Source organism: Sus scrofa, chromosome 1 (assembly GCF_000003025.6).
Source record: "Sus scrofa isolate TJ Tabasco breed Duroc chromosome 1, Sscrofa11.1, whole genome shotgun sequence".
In the NCBI taxonomy this organism is placed as follows: Eukaryota; Metazoa; Chordata; class Mammalia; order Artiodactyla; family Suidae; genus Sus; species Sus scrofa.
Window position 1 is genome coordinate 41,084,764 of NC_010443.5, and position 23,540 is coordinate 41,108,303.

Sequence of the window (23,540 nt, forward strand, 5' to 3'; positions counted from 1 at the left end):
AAGAAATTCTAAGGTTTGATAGAAATGGGATCCTATTTTCAGAAGATATTTTCTTTTTTAATTTTTTTTGATTCTTGAGAAGGATCATGGTTTAAGTTTATATGGCTTCTGTTGGGATATCCACAGGGGATATCTCCATTTTCAAGTGCCTGCCTTATGAATATGACCTTGTGTCAGAAGGGACTAATTGAGTTGAAAGTGAACTATGCCCACCACCATGGATCTCTGGACCTTTGAAAAAAGGCACATGAATGCTAGAACTATCCTGAAAGCTCTTTCAATGTGGCCGAGTTCTCAGAGATGTTACGGTGTGCTTTTGTTTGGTGAAAAAAGACTCTTGCATGTAACTGATCCAAGAGAGGTTGAATGAATATGTTCAGAATTGAGTCTCTGAAAATATATCAGTCATTTATTCCATTAAATATTGATGTTATTAATAATGACTTCAATATTGATGTTACTTGCATTGGGCTTAAAAAAATAAATTGTTCTATGAATAACATTTGGTAAACAATTTTCATGCTGCTTTTTGATATTAGTAAAACACTTGTGTTTTGTGAATAGAATAGACTTTATTTAATTGTAATTTTAAACATTGCATCCCGATTGTATATGGATTTCTGATGCATTACATTGGAGGTACATTGTGTAAGTTTGAAGATATTAAAGAATAAAGTTGAGAGATTGATTTTTACTATAGTTGTGAGCAGAGCATTCACTGAAAGGATTTCTTCCTGTGACTAAACCTGGAAAAAAATCTTTGCCAAGTAATACTGGAAAGATAGAAATAATAATATTAGTTCTCTTTTATTGAGATTTTTTGCCATACACTGGTCCCTCTGCTTGGTTTTATATTCTCTATGGGTGTTATTAGCCTGCTTTACAGAAAAAACGTGAGGCTTGTAATAATAGGTAATCTATTTGCCTAAACTTCTGTTACTATTCATGGCTGAATCTTGAATTTAAGCCTGGTCTGTCTCTAGTCTCTTCTTGTTTCATGCTACACTGCTTGGAGACTTGTTTTGGTTTCAGATCTTGATTCTGCCACTTACTAGCTATGTAACTTTAGACAAATGCGCTAACATCCCCGTTTTTCATTTTATTTTATTTTATTTTTGCTTTTTAGAGCTGTACCCATGGCATATGGAGTTCCCAGGCTAGGGGTCTGATTGGAGCTACAGCTGCTGGCCTACGCTACAGCCACAGTAACGCAGGATCTGAGCCACATTTGCGACCTACACCACAGCTCATGGCAATGTCAGATCCTTAACTCACTGATTGAGGCCAGGGATGGAACCCAAATCCTCATGGATCCTAGTTGGGTTCATTAACCGCTGAGCCATGAAGGGAACTCCCAGTGTTTTTCACTTTTAAATGGGAATGATATACCAGTTGCTTCATTGTGCTGTTTCCATTAACTGAGTTAATGTGTATCAAGTCCTTAGAATAGTCACAGCTGCTCTGTACATGTTATCTTTCATTATTGTTGCTATCTCTGAAAGAATATGCTGAAATGGAGGCCAAAGATGTGCTCAAATAGAAAATTTTGCAGCTATGGTCCTATCTGTTTCAAATGGAGCTTCTCTGGGTCATTTTCAACTGTTAGAAGATTATCTCTAATATGCATTAAGCTCTCAAAATTAATATCCTTTCCACTTACACGTTTATGTCTTCCTCTTCCCTGACAGTATTCAGTTGTAGTATAGCACAAGCATTATGCTTTTTGTAGTTGCAGACCATTTTATTATGTTCCAAGGGAACCCCAAGATGTACACTTTATGTGGAAAGTTTAGAATCACAATCACCTGCTGGTCTTGTGTGCATTAACCTAGTTAAGGCATTTCTATTCCTTTGCTTTCATGACAACCTTCCTTTGAAGGCCATACTTCGGTACCTATGGTAGGTAGAATAACAGCCCTTTCAAAGATAGCCATGTCTTAATCCCCAGAACCTGCGAGCCTGTTAGCCTCCGTGCCCCATGGGACTTTGTTAATATGATTAAGTTAAGGATCTTCAGTTGGGGAGATTATTCTGGAATACTCAGGTGAGCGAAATGTAATCACAAGCATCTGTAGAAGAGGGACTTAGGTGGGTCAGAGGCAAGGAAGGTGTTTTGCAGGCTGAGGTAGAGGTCTGAGTAATGTGGTTGTTGGCTTTGAAGGTGGGAGTCTGCTCTTGAGCTAAGGAATGTGGGCAGTTCCTAGAAAATGGAAAAGGCAAGGAAATGGACTCTCCCCAGGAGCTAGAAGAAACAGAGCTCTTCCCATGTATTTTAGACTTCTGACATATAGAACTGTAAGATAAATTTGTGTCAAGTCACTAAGCTTATGCTAACTTGTTACAGCAGCAATGAAGAAACTATTATAGTGCCACTGTTCTTGTTCAGCTGAAGGCAAGGTTTGTCTTTTTTGTTTGTTTGTTTTATATGTCCTGGAAAAGAAGCTACTGTTCGTTCGACTTTGTGTTTGAATTGCCTCTTGGGGACAATTTGAACTCCATCTTGCTACTAGGCTTTGAATTCTTCCAGTAAGAGTTTTCTTGAGTAGCTTTTATTACTACTTTTTTTTAATATATCATGTTCCATACTTCAGAGAATAGGCATTACAAAATTTATGCCATAGTTTTATTTACAAACATCTAGCTTGTTGAGTTCAAGAGTTTGATCCTTTTTTCAAAGAGATTGCTCCTCTTAAAATGTTTCTCTTCATATCTGTCTAATGGATTTGTCAGGTTCGTCTGCTCTGCCCTATGTCTCCCTCAGTCCTTGCCTACACACAACAAGGATTTGGAGGTGCAGGCTAAGAAGTGCAGGAGAAGCACTGGGTTAGAGTCAGAGGGCTTCATTGTGCAAGGATGGCGGCTAGTGGTCTGGCGGGAGGTGTTTGTTCCGGCTAGGAGGTGCTGCAGCAGAGCTGGGATGGAGGCAGGCAGTCTTTCCAGGCCAGAGCCATCTGCTCAGGGTGGGAACAGTTCTAAGGGAATATCCCCTCCATCCGACACCTCAGTGTAACAGCTCTGACCTGGGCTCGGAGGTCACAATCAAGAGTCAGGTAGCAGTGTGCAGCAAGTTTTATTTAAGCCCCCAGAGAGAGTGGGCCGTCCTGGGTAGGGACCGGCCCTGGCTGCAACTGGGTCTCTCCTTATATTCCTATATCATGGACCTGTTTTGGGGATGCCTATTTTTTTTTTTTTTTTTTGCCCCATGCCTGCTAATTTCCCAGCCCAGTCCCCTTGTACCATGCATAAGGGGGTGCGTTTGGATCCTCTGGTTGGTTTTGCGCGAGGATGTCTTATTTGCATGGGAAAAAGTTTATAGGGAGATGCTCCAAAGAGCATTCCTCTGGTATCTGCATGTGTCTTCAATGTTTGATCGCAGACCTCCTGTTTTTTGGTACCATAAATGGCCTGTTTTAAATTACCCGGGTAAGAGTTCTTATCCTATCCTACCTAATTATTTTTTAAGCAGTTGGTGTCTTACTATAAAGAAAGGTGCAGCAAATTCAAATGCAAAGTGCAAAGTTATAACTAGTAACCACCACTTGTTTTCCACTGAAAATGGGGAGTTCTTCCCTGGACTCTCCCCTCACAGTGGCTCCTACAGATCACAGAGATTGTGAGCCTCCAGATACTCTGTCCTGACACAGCGCAGTTGGAAGCTCTGTGAAAGGTACCGAGATTGGAGGCAGAGGAAATGGTGGTAGGATGCCAAGCTCTCTTTCCCCCGTGTGCCAGGATTGAAAGGTTGAGTAGCTTTTTTCTTTCATGGGGTGGATGGCCCTTCGCGTGTCTGAGTGTGTGCTACGCTTTCAACCACTCTGATTTACATTTTGCCCTCACTTCTCAGATCTTAATCAGAATATCTTGAATTCCACCTCATTTCTGACCTCTCTGAGACGCTTCAGTTGTATTTTATAGTGTTCTTTTTGGTAAGAAATTCTGCTTTTGAGGATGTCATACCACTGCTGAGGAGTTACAAGATTCCCATCTCTTGTTCAGCAGTATCAGCCAGAACAGTAAGATAGCCGTAGCCCAAAGTACTCTTCAAAAGTTCCTTCATCTCTAGCTACTCTAAATTGATGAGACTTTTGACTATTATTGTTTGTTTTACAAACAGAAAAAGAAGGGACCTAAAATCCTAAAAACGTAGAAGGGAAAGGAAGCTGGAAGTAGAAAAAAAAAAAAGAACACTTAGTATTGACAGTGCAGCTGCCTAGAGTTAACCCTGAAGCAAGTGGATTGTTTGGGAGAAGAATTGAATAGGTTCAGGTGTGAGCTTTTTTGCTTGCTTGTTTAATAGTATTGTCTTGAGGCAATTTGACACCAGAAAAACCAATTTATTTGATTAACAATGCTAATATCTTTATGAATTCTAGTTTTTTTATACTTTTTAAGCTTTAATTTTGTTATTTCTCAATCATAGCACTTTTAAAGAAAACTGCTAACTTTTCTTGTTAAAACATAATTTAAATATCTAGGCAATTAAGAGCTTTATCATTTTAAAATGTTTTTAAAACGTTTTTGTTTTGAATTATTAACTTTGTTCTGTATTTAAGGCTCATTAATGAAGGCTGGTCACATAATTCTAAGAGGTTTTAGATACTCTACAATTTTAAAAAGCTATTCTACATGGAGCAGATTCATTCTCAATCTTGGAAATATGTCAAGCTCTGACTCTGCCACTGATGAGCTGTGGGATTTGGCTTCGTAACCTATCTCAGTGCCTCAGTTTTCTTAGCTGTCATGGAGGAGATATAAGGACTTGCCTTTATAAGGTTGCTTTGCAGGTTTAATATAAAGCATTTTGAACCTGTCATATACTAAGCTCTTATGTAAGTGTTTGCTGTTATTGCCATCATCACTGGGTGGCGGATCTTTCTTTTGTAAGAATAGGAAAAAAATCATTGTGCAGTTAGACATATTAAAGCCTATAGTATCATTAGGTTCAATGTATATTTTATTTCCCTTAACCATTTGTTTGAACAGCAGTAATGTTGTTGTATTTCAGTGGTTTGACTAGTTGTATTTCAATGGCTTACACAGTTTATAAACCAAAACATTTAAGAGAGATTTCTAGGGTAATTTTGAGGGTGGTATGATTTTTGAACTTAAGGTGTAGTTATTGATGAATGTGAATATGCTTCAATATATGTTGTAATGAACTGAGTATATCTCTGTAAAACAATGAAAGTTATAGAAATCATCTTATGTTCATAGTCTCAGTTATATATTGCATCTGACAGAAATCTATACAGGTCTTATTTTAGCATCTAAACTCCTTTAGTTAGGATCCATATGCTCATACAGTAGGACCAAATCCATCTTATATTATTAGCCTGTTCTACTTCTTGGCTGTTTTCCCCCTTAAGAGTTTGTTCAGAAAATATTTATTTGATTTATACCTTCATACATGTAAATATGTTTTTAAAGCTTTTCCTTTGGGATTCCTTACCTATATTGTTATCACCAACAGATCTATTCTGTGTTGCTTAGCAAATCAAGTTGGCAGACACTGCTCCCCTCAGGAAATTTTTTCTTTAAGGGCTGTACCCATGGCATATGGAAGTTCCAAGGCGAGGGGTTGAATTGAAGCTGCAGCTGCCGGCCTATGTCACTGCCACAGCAACATGAGATCCTAGCTGTGTCTGTGACCTACACCACAGCTCGTGGCAATGTTGTATCCTTAACCTACTGAGGAGAGCCAGGGATCAAACCCATGTCCTCATGGATACCAGTTGGGTTGTTACCACTGAGCCACAATGGGAACTCCCACTTAGGAATTTTTAATTAAGAGTTTTCAGCTGTTCTAAATATTTCCCACAAACCTGTATTCAGTGGAACACATTATCTGTATGCCCTCGTTAAGTATATTATTGTAGTTACTATGGAAATGTTCCTATCCACTTCCACACAATAACACAAAGAGATACTAAAAACAGGTAACTTTTAAGGTAGGTATTACGCTCATCCTGATTTCTAGTGTAATAAGTTATTTCATTGGCTATAATTTGTACTTGTGTTTAAGAAGGCAAAGGAATTTTAGAGTGCAGTAAGTAAATTAATGAGGCTTTTCCACTCAGATAACCACCGCGACAATGCTGGATCTTTAACCCATTGTGCTATAAGAGAACTCCAACTTCAACTCTTTGGATATATATTCATCCAACAGATACGTATTGAATGTACAGTATTTTGTGCCAGGCACTACAAAATTGCAAAGATAAATCAGATATGCATTATTTTTTCAAGAAACTTAGTTAAGATAATAGGCTATGTCCATAAATAACCAAGTTAGAAGGTAGTAGTTCCCAAGTGTGTCATGGGAATCCCAAAGAAGTGTTTTTATAACTAAGAATATCAAAGAGCTATAGAAGAAAGTATTTAAAACAAGGCAAAGAAAAAAAATTCTGAATCAATAAAGACTATGGCATGTCTGGGAACCTGTAGGTAGTTATGTGAAGATTTAGGACAGAGTTTGTAGGAAATAAACTGGAAGGGTGGATTAAAGGCAGATTATAGAGTAAGGTTAAGGATTATACCTTAATCATTACTGTTTGCAGCTATAAAATCATAGTGCCTGATTGCATAGTAGGTGTCTGACACATAGTAGATGCCAAGCAAATATTTGACGGGTAAATGAATGCATTCAAAAGCTAAATTGAATTGTGCTTTATAATTTAAGAGAAATCACTTTAGGTTTTTTAACAGAAAAGTGTGTGTCAGTGTGTGACAGTAAATCTGGGTGCAGAATGGCATAGGAGTGGGAGAAAGTGGATGTAAGGAGATAAGTTAGAAAGCTGTCATGGTAGTTAAGTAACTAGGAATGAGGGCCTGAAGTGAGGAGGCTTTGGAGGAATAAATAGAGACTTATATGAAATTATTGCAGAGGTAGAATCATTCAATTTGACTTTTGAAGTGTTTTGGAAGGAGCAGTGCAAAATAGAGGTAGAAGTCAAAGGTCCGGCTAAGGTTTTTTAAGTAGAGGTAGCTGGAAGACTATGATGTTATGAACCAAGCCTGGAATCGAGGAGTAATTATATGTGGAGAATAATGTGGTAGATTCTCTTCTTCTTTTTTAAAAAATATACGTACTGAATTTGAGACACCAGTAAAGTATCCCACTGATGTAACAGGTGGTTGAACACGCAGGATGCACTTGGTAGAGAGATTGGGGATAACAGTGTGAGTCATCTGTGCAGAGATGTTGCTGGTTAAGCCATCTAAGTAAGGAAGGCTTTGGGTAATGCATTTCAGAGGTCAAGTAGAAATGGAAGAGTGATTTAGAAAAGGTACCAAACCATATTGGAGAGGAGATTAAAGGGGGATGAATTTCAAGACAAGAATGATAGTTAATTAGCCATAATGAAAGCTAGAGGGAAGTCAAAGAAGTTGAGGACTAAGATTTGGAATTGAAGGTTAACTGTTTATTATGGAGAAATATCATTGGTAAGAGGAGGGAAGTTGCGGGATCACCGTGTTGATTAGCCTTGATCATTTTTGTGAAATAAAAAGCAACAATAGTTTCAGAGTAAGGGTTGCTTGCCTGGGCTATTGATTGAAAGGTGATTAGAAAATGAAATTTTTGTCATGGGCAACGTTTAAGCAAATTAATTCTAAGATCTAAGTATTACCTTTTCTGACTACTACTTGACATGATACTGGTTGTTTCACCAAACATGAGCTCCCTATAGTTGGGAGTGTTCAAACAAAGCCTGACTCTTGATTTATCAGGACTGTTGTAGAACGTGACTCCTGTATTAGAAAAGAAGCTGAATGGAAATCTGTGAATTATACTATAGATTGATCTTGAGGCTATTAGGTAGAGTCAGGTTTATATTTTCTCATAGAAAATTTCTTGACTGAAGTAAATTTGAGACTACTTCAAATTTTTTAATTTTGAGAGTGATAAAGCAAAAGATTTTACATTTTTTCCCATTTATTTCTTACCATGATGCTTGGAAGTGAATGTGAAAACAGGGTAGGATTAAAGATTCTAGGGTCACGTGGCTAGGTAGTTTTAAAATGTGGCTCAGTCTTCTGCCTGGTTAAAGTTGATGTTCTTGAAATTATCTTTATTTTTTAATGAATTGGATGACAGGACATTTTAGACATAGATAATAATCTAGAAACAGTCATGATGGTTGGAAGTAGGAGGACCAGAAGAAATCAACTTTACAAGAAGCAAAAGGGCCAGGCTAGAGAGCTTTTCTAACTAGCAGTAGACTAGAATGAGTATATATAAATACATATATATTTATGTGTGTAATATATGTGTATGTAGAAGTATGTATGTCTTCATTTATGTATATGTTTATATATACTATGTATGGTGCCCTGTGTTATCTATGTATACTTTTTCCATTAGGTGAGACAGGCTGCATTCATATGTACTTAACGTTTTAGTAGTCACCACTCTACATTTTAGTATTTTAATTATTGTATAACAAGAACTCAAAGCTCTTATTTAAAATATAGTACTTCTAATTTTATTTATTATTTTTTTGTCTTTGTGCCTTTTCTTGGGCCGCTCCCGCTGCATATGGAAGTTCCCAGGCTAGAGGTCGAACCGGAGCTGTAGCTGCCAGCCTATACCAGAGCCACAGAAACGAGGGATCCCAGCCGCGTCTGCAACCTACACCACAGCTCACGGCAATGCCGGATCCTTAATCCACTGAGGAAGGCCAGGGATCGAACCCGCAACCTCATGGTTCCTAGTCGGATTCCTTAACCACTGAGCCACGATGGGAACTCCTACTTCTAATTTTAAAATGTAGCATGGTACAGACTTTTCAGCAGTTGAATTATATTTTTATAAAGGAGTAAACTTCAGGGCATTTTTAAGGGTTTTTAGGGAAAACATATATTGGACGATCTGAAATATCAAGCTGTTTTGGGTTTGTTGTTGAGTTATATACCCTGTATTGTAACATAGTGGGAAAATTCCTGGGCCAGGGATCAAATCCATGTCACAGCTATAACCAGAGCCATAGTAGTGACAAGTTTGGATCATTAACCTTCTGATGAGGTTAATGATCCAAAGAGAACTCATGGAGTCATTCTTACATTTAAGAAAAATATATAGAGTGCCTACTTTATAACCAGCACTATTTCAGGTATTGGGGCTATTATAGTAAAAAGATGAAAGCCTCAGTGATAAGAGGACACCCTAGAGGGAGAGCATTGTCAGACAGGAGGAATGCCAATGATAAAGCTTCCTAGGCTAGAGCTGAGCATGGCGTTTTCCAGGGATGGGGGAAAGGGCCAGCATGACTGAAGCCTGAATAGCAGAGGGAAGAGTGGTATCAAAGAAAGTTAGATAAGCAGGGACGAGATCATTAAGTTATGTTTTTGTATTTTGTTTAAAATGGGAAGTTTTGTGGGGTTGAAGTAAAGGGAGATAAAGAGATTTTACTTATAATTTTGAGAATCTTCCTCTATTCCTAGAGGATGGATGATGGGGGGTAGTCTAGAGTTGATGATGGTATCCCAGCTGAAGGTTTTATCAGGGAAGTGGTAATGGGTAGTTGGAGTTAAATGTGAATCTTGGGGGTTGTCATGATACTGGATGTAGGAAATGAGAGAAAATGAGGAGTCAAGATTAACTCCTAATTTAACCAAAGACAATCTGGCTGGATGGTAGTACCATTTACCAAGCTGAGAAGTTTTGAAGAAGGAACAGGTTTTGAATTTAAAAAATCGATTCTATTGTGAATATGGTAAGTTGGATTTGCTTATTAGATATTCAGGGGAAATACTGAGAAGATAATGTTCTTTGGAGATGAAGTGACCAATAAATTTGGGTCTTTATGAAGTATTTAAGAACTCGATGAGAAAACCTGGGGAGAATATAGGCAGTGAAGGTGTCTCCGGTGAGGATGGGAGTCTAAGTTCTGATAGCTGGGTGACTCAGTTTCTGTATTTCTCATATTTCAGAGTCATTGTGAATTAGTATGAGACTTGTTACATAATGCAACTTGGTTATTTTTAGGTGATTATTTTAGGTATTACTCATATTTAAATTGCTTTGGCAAGAAAAAGCTCCTTTCCTTTCCCTAAACAGATTATTATGGTCTACTATAAATTATTTTCTAGATGAAAGTTTTAACTTCAGGAATTCTTCCCCTAAGAGGAGGTATGGAGAAAGGTTAAGGAAAATACAGGAAAGAAAAGGAGCAAAAAAGTTCAAGCAGCGTCATAGCTCTGTCTAGGGTACCATTGGTGCCTTCTTATTTGTTTATATTGTTTTATCTTTGATTAATACATCTCACATTCCTGGGTACAAAATATTTTTAACTTTATGTCTTTTGACGCCTGTATGTTGCAGTTGCTCAGCAAATAATAACCTTCATATACATGAAGCTACCCTGTCCTACTGAGACATTCAGTTCTCATTTAAATGTCTCAGAATTCAAAAATTGTAAGTTTGCTGCCAAATCAAAAGAGATCATCCCCTTCTCTTGTTTAGAATGCATTTTGTGCTTGGAATTTATATTAAAAATTTGTAGCAATACTTCTAAAAATCTACAAAGAGAATGAAGGAATGTTCTGTCAATTGTGTTACAGAGTTACAAATTTTGTCAAGGAAAACTACAGTTGATTTTAGACCAGCTAGATCCTGGGCAACCTAAAGAGGTAAGTTTAAAGGATAGCTGTCAAGCTCAATCAAATATATCTATATCTGTATATCTTTTTGTGAAACTAATTTCAGACAATGGAAATTATTTGTTGGAATGTTTAAGAATTAGGCATGAAAATGTTGAGAAATTTTGTTAAATGTATTTTCAGATCAAAGAATTTTAAATTTCTATTTGATCATATAAAAATATTTATAAATCTTGAACCACTTCTAGGTGTTTACTAGCTTTTATGTCGTGGAAAATTGGAGTCTCAGGGTTGCTAATTTTCTGCTAGAAGGGAGGAAATTGAGTCAGTTTAAAAACTAGTTTGCATTCTTAAAGGAAACTGAGAAACATGACTGTGATTTTAGGTCTTGCGCTTAGTTGTAATCTGCTATATATATTACACACACATAGTAGATTATAATCAGTAGTAGCGGGATTATTTACCTTGAAGGTAGTCCTTTAATGTTGCAATTCTAGACTGATACTTCTCATAGACCTTCCAGTCTTGAAATAGTCAGAGAAGGTCTCTGAGAACTGTCATGGTTTGTAAGAGGAAATTTTTATCTCTAGGTTCAATTTTCAAGGGATAAAGTTAGAAGCAGTTCTCCTCAGACTCTTCCTTCACTGTTTCATTACATGTGATATTTTAGCAATTTCTTTGAAGAAAAACAGATTTTCATTTAATGCTCTCATTTCTGGAAAATGTAAGGAATTTTGACATGTGATTTTAAAGAAGAAATTTTACTGAATTGTGCCTGTTTATTTGTAAAAGATTATATAAATTATTGTTGATGAAGTTTTATTTGAAAGTCTGTCTTAGCTAATTTGAAATAGAAAATGATAGGATTTTTGGAGTATTTCAGACTTTTGCTGTATCTTGCCATTTGGCCTCGTTTTTGAAATAATTGTTTCTTCAACTTATTTTAAACTAAATGAATAGCTAAGATTTACTCCTATTGATTTTTTTTTTCTAAAAAATCAGACTAGTTTTTTTCCTCTCAGCTTTTCATATTCAGATTTATTTCCTAGGTTTTTAGTAAATGTTTCAGCAGATTGGTAGTGGGACCTGGTGTTACATAACAGTATTATCGTCTTTAGTTTAAATGGATTATTTGGAAATCTATACTTGTTCAGAAACCTTTATTCTACTTTTGTAAGTATTAAGTTGTTAATAGAATTTGGTCTTTTTTTTTTTTTTTTTAATTGTCTTTTTGCCTTTTCTAGGGCGGCGTACGGAGATTCCCAGGATAGAATTTGGTCTTAAAAAATTAACTGAAAGAGAGAAAATTACTTATATTTTTAAACTTTCTCTACAGACCTCTTACTCTCTATCACAAAATTGCATTTAGAAGCTCTTTTTTATGAATATAAACAATCTTAAGCATAAGAATAATCTTAAGCATAAGAATATAGACAATCTTAAGCAGTTTTGTGTTCTGTTTCACCCAAAACTTGACACTCTTGATTTGGAGTGCCTGGTTTCCCAAGGTTTTAGCTCTTGTCTTTGATGCCTCATCTTTTTTTTCCACTAGGCTTCAGTTATTTCAGCTGGGAAACAACCAGGTTTTGAGGAACTGGTTGGAATCAGTGTGTTATCAGTAGCTGGAGAGTGAGTCGGGGAGAAGCTTTGTTCCACTTATGACTGAAGTAGAGCTATTTACCACTTCTGTCTCTTGGGTAATACTCTCTGGAGAGAACTGTGATTGGATTTTGAGAAATGATTTAAGAAATAAGATATTTGTGAAAATCCAGAAATTCAGTTTTGCATCACCGTGCTGAATAACTTTTTTTTTTTTTCCTTACCTCAGTGGTTAGAAGGTTAAGAAATGTAGTGTAGCAGCAAAAACAAGTTCAAATTAATTGTTTTGTGAGAATTGTTCACGTATCCTGAAATGGGAATGCTTCACCAGGGGCATATCTGGTCAGTGTTTTAAAATTCAAGTCCTCAAACTGTGGGACTGCCTCGGGGGGCCTGTTCTAGTAAGGAAGGTCTGTGGGAAGAGGGCCTAGGATACCTTGCTCGGATGGTGGAGATTTTTTCCACCATCCCTTCTCCCTTCCTTTTCCTCTTCCTCTTTGATGTGTGACCTAGAACTTCCTAATATACTTAGTGTTTTGATTTTTGCTTTACATAAAACAACCTGTTTTTTTCTTTGCATAACAGTTTAAAATAGGAGTTCTCAAGAATTGTTTTACAAAAGAGCATCTGATTCCCGATCAGCTCTTTAAAGCAATCATCCAGACTCTGTCTTTCAATGTTTGTTAAATATTTGGGCAATTGCTATTATTCTGGCACTGGGTATTAATAAAAATTCTTTTAAAAATTATAGGTGAGATATGAAGCCTTGCAAACATTGTGTTCAGCTCCGCCATCTGATGTACTAAACTGTGAAAATTGGACCACTCTCTGTGAGAAACTGACGGTGTTTCTTTCAGACCCGGATCCTGTTTTTAGTGTAAGGAAATACTTTCAGAAATATTAAAAATTATTATTTTTCTACCATTCTAGAAGCAAATGGAATATAATTTTCTCTAATAGTAGGTCAAATATTCATGGAATTTCAGCTTCAACTTTTGAAATGTCCGGGTTTTCTTTAAAGGAATTAATATACTGTTTTTCATAATTAGGTTCAAAGTTTGGTCAGTATCACACAAAATGGAAGTAGACTGTTACCTTATGTATTTTGTTTTATCTTATAAAGGGATATACATGTATCTGCTACTGTTTTTGCATTAAGAAAAATATTTAAAAAGTGTATTTTTCAAAGAATTCATGAATATATATACCTAAAATGATTAGAATTTAAAGGGTTAACAAGTATCTTCCTTATGTATTTATGTGTTAGATTGCTTAGCTACTTAAAGAGAGAAGTTAGAAAAGTGTAAAGCTTAAAGTTTAGAAGATGGAGATGGATTATAAAGTGAATATGGAAAATTCAAAAATGTAAAATTAAGTCAGTAAAAATATTTTATATAAAGAATGATTCACATATAATTTCAGAAGAGATTTCTTATATAATGAAAAGTGAGATAATATTTAAAAAGTGCAGCAGTTATATAGGATTAAGAAAAATCCTGACTGTATCCTAGCATTACATTTAACTATACAGATTTGGTTTATTTAGTATCTTTTTCTTCATAAATGACAGTGTTGGAGTAAAAATAAATTGGCTTTAAAATTGATATTTTTTAATACAGAATTTAAGGCACTAGTACAAGAGATAAATTTTCCAACTGTTCAACAAATGTGTATTGAATACCCGCAGTGTACATCATTCTAGTTCAGATGCTGGGAACACAGTGAGCAAGACAGAAGTCTGCCTTCATAGAACTCATATTCTGGAAGAGGAGACAGACAGTAAAGTCAATGAAAAAACCTCAATACCTTTTTAAAATTATTCTTCCATCAATGAATATATTATTATACTGGTAAACAGGTGGTTTAGAAACAAATGGTTTGTTGTTTTTATAAGGGGAAAAAGGTGTCTAATTACTCAATACCTGGATGCAGTGCAACGATACTAACACCAGAGGGTGATGCAAACTTCTGTGAAAACTCTCAAAGATTCAATAACTTCAAAGGGGAAAGGTATTTCAGGGTTACTTCTTAACAATTTAAAGGCATTCTAACAGGAAATAAAATTGTAAATTTCGCTCTTACAGAATTGTGGTCTAATAGGTTTCCTTTAAAAATCAAAAGCTTTGTAAACATAGTAAAGATAGTTCTGGGTCAATGTAAATGCCTTTATTTGGCTATTGTAGATAATTACGGAGCAAGAGTCATTGTCAATACCTAAGGCTATAAAATTGGAACAAGTGTCATAAAGGGGAAATGATAATAGAACCAGTCATTTGAGTAGAAAATGAGGCATGGTGTTTTCTTCATTTAGAATTTGTTTTATTGAGATTCTTCTTGAGTTTCTTTTTCTTGGGACTCTTAATGTGTAAATGAGTGAAGCCTTAGTGTTTGCAAAGTATGACAAATACTTAACAATTGCTGTAACTATAAAAACACACTTCCCAAAATATTTAATGTCCTGTGTTCAGTAGGAAACTATTAGAAGGTATCTTGGTCACTTGAATAACCATTTTTGTAAGTATATTAATCTCATATTTGATATAGCCAAGGTGATTCATTTTTTTTTTTTTCCCCGGAGTAGACCACTTAAGGGAATTTTATGTTTTTATTTAACGAGAAGTTGAATTTCATTATTAGGATTAATCTCATCAAAGTTCATATGATTAAAATAAGAGGTCACTGGAGTTCCTTTTGTGGCTCAGTGGTTACCGAACCAAACTAGGATCCATGAGGATACAGGTTCCATCCCTGGCCTTACTCAGTGGGTTAAGGATCCAGCGTTGCCCTGAGCTGTGGTGTAGGTCACAGACACGGCTTGGAGTTGCGGTGGCTGTGGCATAGGCCTGTAACTGTGAGGTAGGCTAGTGGCTGTAGCTCTGATTCCACCCCTAGCCTGGGAACCTCCATATGTCACAAGTGTGATCCTAAAGTCAGTCATTTTTTTTGGGGGGGGGGTTGCCTTTTCTGGGGCTGCTCCCTATGGCATATGGAGGTTCCCAGGCTAGGGGTCTAATTAGAGCTGTAGCTGCCAGCCTATGCCCGGAGCCACATCTGTGGCCCACGCCACAGCTCATGGCAACGCCGGATCCTAAACCCACTGAGCAAGGCGAGGGATCAAACCGGCAACCTCATGGTTCCTGGTCGGATTCGTTAACCACTGAGCCACGACGGGAACTCCCAAGAAGTCATTTCTTAGTACCCACAAGCGTCAGGTACTGACTGCATCTCTTATTTAATTCATTTTTGCTGTGATAGTTTCTACATTGTTTTAATAATGTAAAATTTAAAATATAATGTTTTCTTTGGAATAGGCAGAATTATTGAAGCCCTATTAGTCTAATTAAACTATTCATGTAAGCAAATAAAATTACAAAAAAATGTTGGATTTGGAAAGGAGTGGCTTTTTTTTTTTACATTTACTATTTCCTTGTTTGACACAATTACATTGTGACAAATTTGTAACAAATTGTGTTGTTTCCTTCCTTTTATTAAACCTCTCCCCATGCCCCCAGTGTCTGTATCTACTGTTACCAGATTTCAGAACAAGATACTGCTGTATTCGTTTATTTCAAATACAGCAGTATATTTTGTCAGTTTACTTTCTGCCACAAGAAGGTGCTGTTTTTATAGTTACATTTCTACTTGAGTTTTTGCACGGCCTATTTCACTTTTATTTTCTGAGTTCTTCACTGTGCGAAAAAAGGTTCTTAGCAAAAGTAGAAGATGAAGAAATCTTGGATACAAATCTTGTTTATCTCCATAGGACCGGATTTTAAAATTCTATGCGCAGACATTTACACTTTCACCATTACATATGACCAAGGAAATTTATACAAGCTTAGGTATGTATTAAATGATTTTATAAACATTTAAAAAGTTGTACTTAAAAATGGATAGGAAGGCACTGTAAATGAATGGTATAATAGTTTTTACTTTTTCTTTTTAGCTAAATATTTGGAGTTATACTTTCTTTCTAGAGAAAGTCATATTCCTACTCTTTCAACTGGCGTAGATATAACTAATTCTAATGTGAACCGCTTACTTAAAAAGGTATTATCTTTTTCTATAATGTACTTTTATTTCTACCTAAGTAATTCTATATTTAGGAATTCTAACTTTGTGAGAATGTACACTGTTTTATAGGTTCGTCTTCTGAATGAATATCAGAAAGAGGCTCCATCTTTTTGGATTCGACACCCAGAAAAGTAAGCCCCCTAATTTATGCCAATGCAGAATTAGGAGTGTTGCTGTCTACACTCACTTCCAAGAGAGTAGAGACAGTCTTAACTGATCTATGTGATTGGGGAAGGATTACTAGTTTATATTTTAGCTTTGTGCCAGCTATGTGATTGACTCTATGCAAGTAGCATTTAACACCATTAAAATTATCACAACAGGTTCCCTTAGGTTCTTTCATTACTGGTTTTTGCTAACTTGGTCAAGTTCCTTAAATTGTCTTTAAACTTTTCTTTTTTTAGTTTTAAGATTTTTAAATAAGGTTTAATAGTAACTGTGTCTAAAAAGGAGAGTTAAATTTGGACAGCTAGTGTTAAAGTAGAAAATACATAAGTTTTTAGAAGAGAAAAAAATTGGAGATGAATCTCACCTCTGCCATTTATTGAAATGCCTTTTTTTTTTTTTTTTTTTTGCCTTTTGCCTTTTTGCCTTTTCTAGGGCCGCACCCGCGGCATAGGGAGGTTCCCAAGCTAGAGGTCCAATCGGAGCTGTAGCCGCCTGCCTACGCTGCAGCGACAGCAATGTGGGATCCGAGCCATGTCTGTGACCTACACCACAGCACACAGCAACGCTGGATCCTTAACCCACTGAGTGAGGCCAGGGATTGGACCTGCAACCTCATGGTTCCTAGTTGGATTCGTTAACCACTGAGCCAAGACAGGAACTCCACATTTACTGAAATATTAAATTTGTTTCCAAAGATTACTTTGTCACTTTATCATTCCATAAATGTAAAACATCACTAGTATTATATCATTTGCTTTTTCTAAAAATCACTTCTTTCCCAAACTTTAAGGTATATGGAAGAAATTGTGGAGAGTACTTTGTCTTTACTGTCACTTAAACATGATCAAAGCCATCTTGTCTCGCAGAAGATTTTAGATCCAATATATTTTCTTGCGTTGGTTGATGCCAAGGCTGTGTGGTTCAAAAAGTGGATGGTGAGGAAATATGGAATGTTTTTATACCTTTCATTGCATTGTTACATTGTTTCAAAGAATAGCTACTATTGGAGTGTTTACCTCTCCTAAGCGTTCTAATCCTTCTACATGTGTTAACTTACTTCATTCTTATAACAATCTGTGAGATAGGTGGTGGTATTATACCTCATTTTTATAGATGCAGTAACAGGTGTAGAAAGATAACTTGCTCAAAATTGTTTACCTAGTTAAGTGACAGAGCCAGAATAGGACTTTAAATGGTAATTACTTGAATCTGTTAAGTTGAATGACCTATCCAAAATCATGTCTTAGTTTACATGTTTTAAGCAGATGTGTAGAACATAAGGGCTCAGTGCTCCCTTTTCTCTAGCTTAGATGTTTGCAACATCTCTTCATTTGCCACCTATTGAATCTGCAATTTGGAAAACGTATTTAATACCTGAATGCTGGTGACTTCGTGTGGAGCTCACCACTGTCTTAGAACTGAAACTGATATTAAAAGATCCTTATACTGTTACCTCCTTCATCTGCTGTTGTGTAAGAGTGGTCTCTGTCTGACAGTAGTGGTAGCTGTGTTAGATTGTGTTCTTATGTCTTTGTCCCTTGCAGCCTTTCTTTGTTGCAGAAGGCTTTTTTTTTTTTTTTGCCTTTTATTTAAACTGTGTAATAACGCCCAATTAACCAAAGCATAGTTCTATCTAGGGCTTAGGGCTTAGCAGTTACCTGACCTGTGTAGTATCTGTTTGATAAATGCCCACTAAACTGAATTTAACATGAACCTTTTTTCCTCACAATTGATGCTTGACCTTTTTTTTGATTATTAAATTATACCACTATTGTAGAAAATATGTAAAATATATAAAAGCACAAAGTCAATTTCTTTAATTCTGTAAGACAACTATTAAGATTGTTTTATATAGCTAATATGCTTAAAAAACAAACCAATAAATTTTAACAAGTCATATTCTAAGTGTTTATATTTTCTCCACTTAATATTTTTCTGATCAGCACTTGATTCTTAAGAGAATGAGGCACTTCACAGGAAAAGTAACTAACAGAAAGTTATTAAATTGGCTCCCCAAGTGTGTTCTAGTATTAATAAATATTTATTACATTCTTTTCCACTCATCTAAGGCAGAACCTGGCAAACTTTAGCAGACCAGGCAGTAGATATTTCTGTCTTTGTGGACTGTCCTATCTCTGTTGCAGCTATTCAATTCTCTGTTGTAGCCCAGAGGCATCCATAGATAATACATAAGTGAACGGGATGTGCCTATGTTACAATAGAACATTGAACACCAATTCAGGTGGCAGCTGAATTTGATCTAAGTATTGTGGTATGTTGGCTGTGGTCTAAGAGATGTATTATGAGGCTTTCTTTTCTGAACATGGTCAGTATTTTAATTGTAGGTCAGGTTTCTCTTACTAAACCTGAACAAAGGATTAATGGTTTTTTAAAAAAGCATTTTAAGCTACAAGGGTTAAAACCACATAGGGTTTTGATTAACCATCAATTAACTCATATCCCATTTAATTAAATTCAGTTCCCCAGAATTCTGATAATTTTTACAGAATATTATTTAAGTTTTTTAAAGTAAAATGAAGAAACCACATTGAAGGCTAATGATATTGAACATAAACAATATTTACATAAAATTTCTCCTTTGTATAGTGCATTAAAAGCATATCTTAATGAATTATTTTTAAAATATTGGCAGACAATGACTAAGATACTATCTCTTTAGAACGTTTCAACCTTGGCAGATTTTTGCATGTATACACAGTACAGTATCCTCTTCATTGCTGTGATTCCCTCAGCTGTATCTCATCCCCACTTTCTTAATCTTTCTTTAGGCTAGCAGTCAGACATGTGTTTTTGGCTTTAAAATAACTTACCGTAATAACTGGACATAGCTGAGGGATAGAATGTTTTCTGCTGATCTATCAGTAGATGTTCCAGTTTTTTATGTAGTTTGCATTCTTGGAATTGCAACGCTCATAATCCATTATACATAGCAAAACCTGCTTTGAACTGATTAAAATAGTTTATTTTGTAATTTATATTGTTGGAAAGAAATGATGCAGGAAAAATAGATTTTGAATGGTATAGCTTTGAATATTAATCATTTTCCCTTCTAATTTTAGCATGCATATTATAGCAGAACTACAGTACTAAGACTTCTTGAAAAGAAATATAAATCTCTGGTAAGTCTGTATTTCGGTTCGTATGTTGAGAAATAATATCACAAAAAGATATGTAATGTAATAATTTGAATGTGCAAAGTCGAGTGATAATTAATATTGGATAATGAAGCAATCCTCCTTTTATGTGACTTTTAAACTACCATTCTGTGAAACATAAAAAAGAGTAAAAGTAGAGACTCAAAACACGGTCAGGATGACAATTAGGATATATAGAACTCCATGGTCGATACTTTATAGTAAATTGGGCTGCTAACAAGCTAGTTTGGGATAAGTAATATTTTTAAGTATTACCATAGTTTAATTTAGATCAGGTATTTGCAGGGGGAGTTCTTTCAATAAAATTTACCCATGCTTTTGACTGAAAGTTGCATGGAAAAAACTCAGAATGGATGGAGTTCCCATCGTGGCTCAGTGGTTAACAAATCCGACTAGGAACCATGAGGTTGCAGGTTTGATCCCTGGCCTTGCTCCGTGGGTTAAGGATCTGGCGTTGCCGTGAGCTGTGGTGTAGATCACAGACGCGGCTCGGATCTGGCATTGCTGTGGCTCTGGCGTAGGCTGGTGGCCACAGCTCTGATTAGACCCCTAGCCTGGGAACCTCCATATGCCGCAGGAGCTGCCCTAGAAAAGGCAAAAAGACAAAACAAACAAGCAAAGGAACACTCAGAATGGTAATGCTTTTGTATTTGCAAAAATTACACTAAATATAAAGTAACACTGTAAAACATATTACAGTTTCCTTTTATTGCTCTCAGTAGAAACTGCAAGGGCACTGAAAGGAATTGAAATTAGCAAGTCTAACAGATAATTGAAAAACATGAGAAATGTGAAATTAAATTATTTAAAGTTATGCTAATATAACTGAAGTAATAAACATAATTTATATGGTTGGGTAGAATGTTGAGAGAGGTAAAGAAAAGATTCCTAGAATTGTGAATTTTAGGAAGAGTGTGGTAGGATATAAATTGAAAAAAGAATAGTACTTTTTTTGTGTTTGAGAATCAAGAGAATTGAGCTTAAGAAAGGAGAGAGATTGAATATTAGGGTAGAGATTTATTTGTAGAGGTAATATGTATTTAAAAATCTTTCAAGAAACTAAATTATTTCCACATCTCTCTCTCATTCTCATTTTAAATGGAAATTTGTTGCTACCATATGAGCAAAGAGTGATCTTGTTAGAATAGAGCAAGGGGGAGAAAACTTGAGAACAGAATTTTTTTCCTCACACGGTTTGACATACAAATATTTCTCTGTTGGTATTACAGAGGCCATAGTAGAAGTATTTCAAATGTTTCTTAGAGATTAACTCTTAAAATCTGTGTCTTCTTTGGAAAGTTAATTACAATCAATCCTTAGCCTACAAATGGTTACTTTATTATCGACTTCAGTAATCTCTAAAGCTTGTTCAAATATTTTATTTCGTGTACCTGAGTCATACTTGCATGAAATTTCATCTAAACCTCCTTTTCTCTTAAAGCTTCCTAAGTGTATGATGAAATTTACTATTGAAGTTGATCCAACTTTTGAAAAGAAACATTTTGGAAAATGGGTGCCATATTTATTTGTTGCCGTATTTATTTGTTCCCATTTTGCTCAGAATTGAAGATCAGATTTTGTACATCTGCAGTGGCAACTTTGGAACACTGCATAGATTTGTCCTTTGTCTTATAAGAGGTCTTTACGTAAGGACTTCAGTTATAGCAGTTTGTTAGAGTACCTGCTAAGGCGTTTCCTGTAGCTTCTCATTAGTGCTGTTGGATAACATTTTCTATAATAGGAAAAGCTCTGTTGCACAATAGCTGTAAGTCTCTTTTTGCATTTTTGTTTGTTTGTTTGTTTGTTTTTAATAGGGCTGCACCTGCAGCATAGGGAGGTTCCCAGGCTAGGGGTCACCTCGGAGCTGAAGCCACTGGCCTATACCATAGCCATAGCAACGTGGCATCCGAGCCGCGTCTGTGACCTACACCACAGCTCATGGCAACCCTGGATCCTTAACCCCCTAAGTGAGGCCAGCGATCCAACTTGCGTCCTCATTGATACTATACAGATTTGTTTCTGCTGCGCCACTATGGGAACTCCCATTAGCTGTAAGTTTCTACTAAAAACTTAATGTGATTAGGGAAACTAAAAGATTGAATTTTTAATTCTTTAAATTTAAAGTTGATGCATTAGCAGCTGCTCTGTGATTCTTGTCTGTGACACATATTTTCAGTAGGTAGCATTGAATATTTCATGTATGGGCTGTCACTTTTTTTAAAGAAATATCTGAAGGAGTTGAGAGTTTGTTTTTATAGCATTGCAGAATCATGAACTAGTTGAAAAGAATTTTGGCTATCATTCTAAGTATTTAATCTTTTATTTTTAACAATTCAAATCTTTATCCAGTCTACCCTTAAGAGAATAGTTTTGGCAATGACTTTATGTAGTACATTTCTATTTTTCTTGCCATCTTCCCCCCCCCCCCTTTTTGGCTACCTCATAGCATATGGAGTTTCCTTGGCCAGGGATCAGATCCAAGCTGCAGTCTCAACTTACACTGCACTTGTGGCAACACTGGAGCTTTAGCCTCTATGCCGGGCTGGGGATTGAACCTGCATCCTGGCACTGAAGAGATGCCACCAATCCCGTTGTGCCACAGCAGGAACTCCTCTTGCCCTCTTAAGGTCATTTAAAAAATATTGACAGCTTGGTTATTTAAATTCTCCCTTGGTTTTTTTCCTACCCTACTGTGTTTTTACATTCCCACTCCTCAATCTTAAGGGTTAACAGTTAAGTGGACTGGCTGGTATATATATATCCTACTGATGAAGAATAAGTGTTAAATAAAATCCTGAGTTTTACAGCAAATTCATCTTTCCTAAGATTTAGGAAAATCATTCTTTATACCCTTAACTTGACTCTAGTATTTAAATTTATCTACTGCAGATCTATTTTCCCCTCCTACAATATAAAGGGGATAGTATATCATGTAATTGTTCCTCTTCTGAGATGTACCTTTTCCTCTGATTATTGCCACTTCTCAAAAAGTAGCACATGTAAGAAGTGAGGGGAAGGAGTAGAAGGAACAAAAGTGGGTTTAAGTGGGTGGTGAAAATAGAAGTGGGTGGAGAATGAGTTTCTTTTTTATTTTATTTTTTTTCTTTTTAGGGCTGCACCTGTGGCATATAAAAGGCTAGGGATTGATTCAGAGCTGCAGCTGCCTGTCTATACCACAGCCACAACAGTGTGGGATCCAGACCTTGTCTGCAGTCTACGCCACAGCTCATGGGAATGCCGGATCCTTAACCCATTGAGTGTGGTCAGGGATTGAACCTACATCCGCATGGATATTAGTTGGGTTCGTAACCCACTGAGCCACAGCAGGAACTCGCAGGAAGAATGAGTTTTTGAAAGTTTGAGTGGAAGTGGACTAAGAAGTGTCTGAAAGAAATGTCTTGGAGATAGTACTTTTTCTCAGAGAAGCTGTTTTTGATCTTCTAATGCTTTAGAGCCTCTCTTAAGTATGTTTGTCATGTCAAAAGTTTCCCATAGTGACAGTTGTTCTAGGTCATCTTTGCTTTGTTGCTATTTACCAAGGTATGTGTAAGAATAGGATTTTATAAGTTCACCTAGGAAGTAGTTCTATCAAGAGAAGTTTGCAGTATAGTCTTAAACTCATGACAAACATGAAACAGAACACTATACTTTGGGCAAAAGTGTGCACTTATGAATTATGTCTTAGGTTATAATAAAGCAGAAGCTAGATGTGTGATTGGTGAAATGGTAATAGTTGATTCCCCTATTTCAAGAATTGACAAGTCAAGGAGTGCCCTCATGCAATTTTTGTAGGAGTCCCAGGGCAATTTGACCAATTGCCTTTGCATGAGTTTTTGCTGGTGCTACTCATCTCAGGGCTAGCTTGGACTGGATTGACTGGAGTAGAGGCTTCTTGAACTATTCCTCTGTTTCCTATGAATACTC

At 36.2% G+C, this 23,540-nt stretch overlaps 1 protein-coding gene and 1 pseudogene across 7 annotated transcripts in view; one reads left to right on the forward strand and one right to left on the reverse strand.

The window, feature by feature from the left end:
* The window catches only part of TBC1D32 (TBC1 domain family member 32), a 207,635-nt gene that overhangs the window by 26,982 nt on the left and 157,113 nt on the right, over nucleotides 1–23,540 (forward strand). For 4 of the 7 annotated variants that reach the window (XR_002343100.1, XM_013988502.2, XM_001926894.5 and 1 more), the window contains 7 exons: nucleotides 10,561–10,629; nucleotides 12,950–13,075; nucleotides 15,962–16,040; nucleotides 16,145–16,248; nucleotides 16,342–16,403; nucleotides 17,231–17,375; nucleotides 19,521–19,580. Coding sequence is in view for 6 of the 7 variants with exons in the window: in XM_013988502.2 (XP_013843956.2) it covers nucleotides 10,561–10,629; nucleotides 12,950–13,075; nucleotides 15,962–16,040; nucleotides 16,145–16,248; nucleotides 16,342–16,403; nucleotides 17,231–17,375; nucleotides 19,521–19,580 (645 nt within the window). In the remaining variant the exon portion in view is untranslated. The other 3 variants (XM_021088930.1, XM_021088940.1, XM_021088942.1) reach the window with 3 other exon arrangements.
* On the reverse strand, nucleotides 2,406–4,057 carry LOC110256578 (annotated as a pseudogene).